Source organism: Frankliniella occidentalis, unplaced genomic scaffold, assembly GCF_000697945.3.
Source record: "Frankliniella occidentalis isolate FOCC.00 unplaced genomic scaffold, Focc_3.1 Scaffold18, whole genome shotgun sequence".
Classification (NCBI taxonomy): Eukaryota; Metazoa; Arthropoda; class Insecta; order Thysanoptera; family Thripidae; genus Frankliniella; species Frankliniella occidentalis.
Window position 1 is genome coordinate 1886184 of NW_026267148.1, and position 1193 is coordinate 1887376.

General features: G+C 69.3%; 1 protein-coding gene across 3 annotated transcripts in view; it reads right to left on the reverse strand.

Annotated features, from left to right (window-relative positions):
- The window catches only part of LOC113207570 (translation initiation factor IF-2-like), a 27086-nt gene that overhangs the window by 17047 nt on the left and 8846 nt on the right, over positions 1 to 1193 (reverse strand). Inside the window, exon 1 of one of the 3 annotated variants that reach the window (XM_052264360.1) lies at positions 127 to 394. The exons of 1 other annotated variant lie outside the window; for it this stretch is intronic. In XM_052264360.1, the coding sequence (XP_052120320.1) occupies positions 127 to 213 (87 nt within the window). In that variant the 5' untranslated portion in view covers positions 214 to 394. Of the gene's footprint in view, positions 1 to 126; positions 395 to 1193 lie in introns of those variants that run through there. One more of the 3 variants, XM_052264358.1, reaches the window with a different exon arrangement.

The window sequence follows — 1193 nt, forward strand, 5'->3', positions numbered from 1 at the left end:
CTCCACCCACACCGCGTATACACCCCCACATTACAGCCCCTATTAAAATTAGGGAAACAACAAAAACGCGTGGCAAACTAAACGCAACAGTCTCCGTCACGGAGCGTGCGTCACCCCTCGGCTCACCAGGTCGTCGTCGTCCCTGCGGTGGTGCACCGGCACAGCCCCCCAGCTCCGCTCCGCCCAGGACACCGCGGCCCCGGACCCCCACATCCTGGAGCAGCAGAGCGTCGCAGGGCAGGGTCATCCGGACGCCGCGACGTGGCGGCGGTGACGACGCTGGCGGTGGAGTGGAGGTGGCGTTGACGACGTCGACGGCGACGCCCCCGCGGGCTGACGAGGCCGCCGCCGCTTAAGGGTGGGCCGGACGGCGGGCAGTCGGCAGGGCAGGGGAGCGGCCGGGGCGCCGAGTGGCATGTGACTGGCTGACTGACCAATGCGCGGGGGCTCGCCTCGGCCGCGGCCCGCGGCCCGGGGGGTGACTGGGTGAGTGGCCCGTGGACGGGGTGGTGGCGGCGGGGTGGCGTTGGCGGTCGGCCCACCCCGACCCCCCGGCCCACCTGCCGCAACACGCCGAGCGGCCAACCACCGCAGCACCGTCGCCACGGCGCACGCACACACGCACGGGAGTCGAGAACGCGCTGTGCGTGTTTGGTAGGCCAGCCCCGACACCACCGCAGCCCTACAAGGGTGCACTCTACGACACACCGCCTCCGCTACTCTCCTGCTGCCCTCCGTGACTCGGACGCTAAGGCCGGCGCTGCTGCAGCTCGTCGCATCTGATCCGATCTGACGGGTCGGGTCGGGCCGGGCCTGAGAGGCTGATTGATGGAGCGGAAAGAGTCGCGCGGAGGCGTGGCAGCGGCGGCCTCATAGTGCGCGCTTTATTAATTAGTCGCGGCACTAATAATTGCACGCGTCGGGCTCACCCGCGGCGGGTGCAGTGTGGTGCGTTGGGGTTGGGGTGTGTTGTTGAGGCCCCAAGGTATACCAGGGCCCGCCCGAGGCCATCGCGGCCTCCGTCAGCGCGACCTTCCTTATGGCCGCCACGGTAAGGAACGAGGACGGGCAGCTCCGCGGCACTGCTCCGCACTGCTGCGCGGGCGTGGGCTCGGACCAGCTCGGACCCGCACAAGCTGTCATCACCCGCTGCGCGAAACATGGGGCCGATCTCTAACGGGGCAAAAACAGCC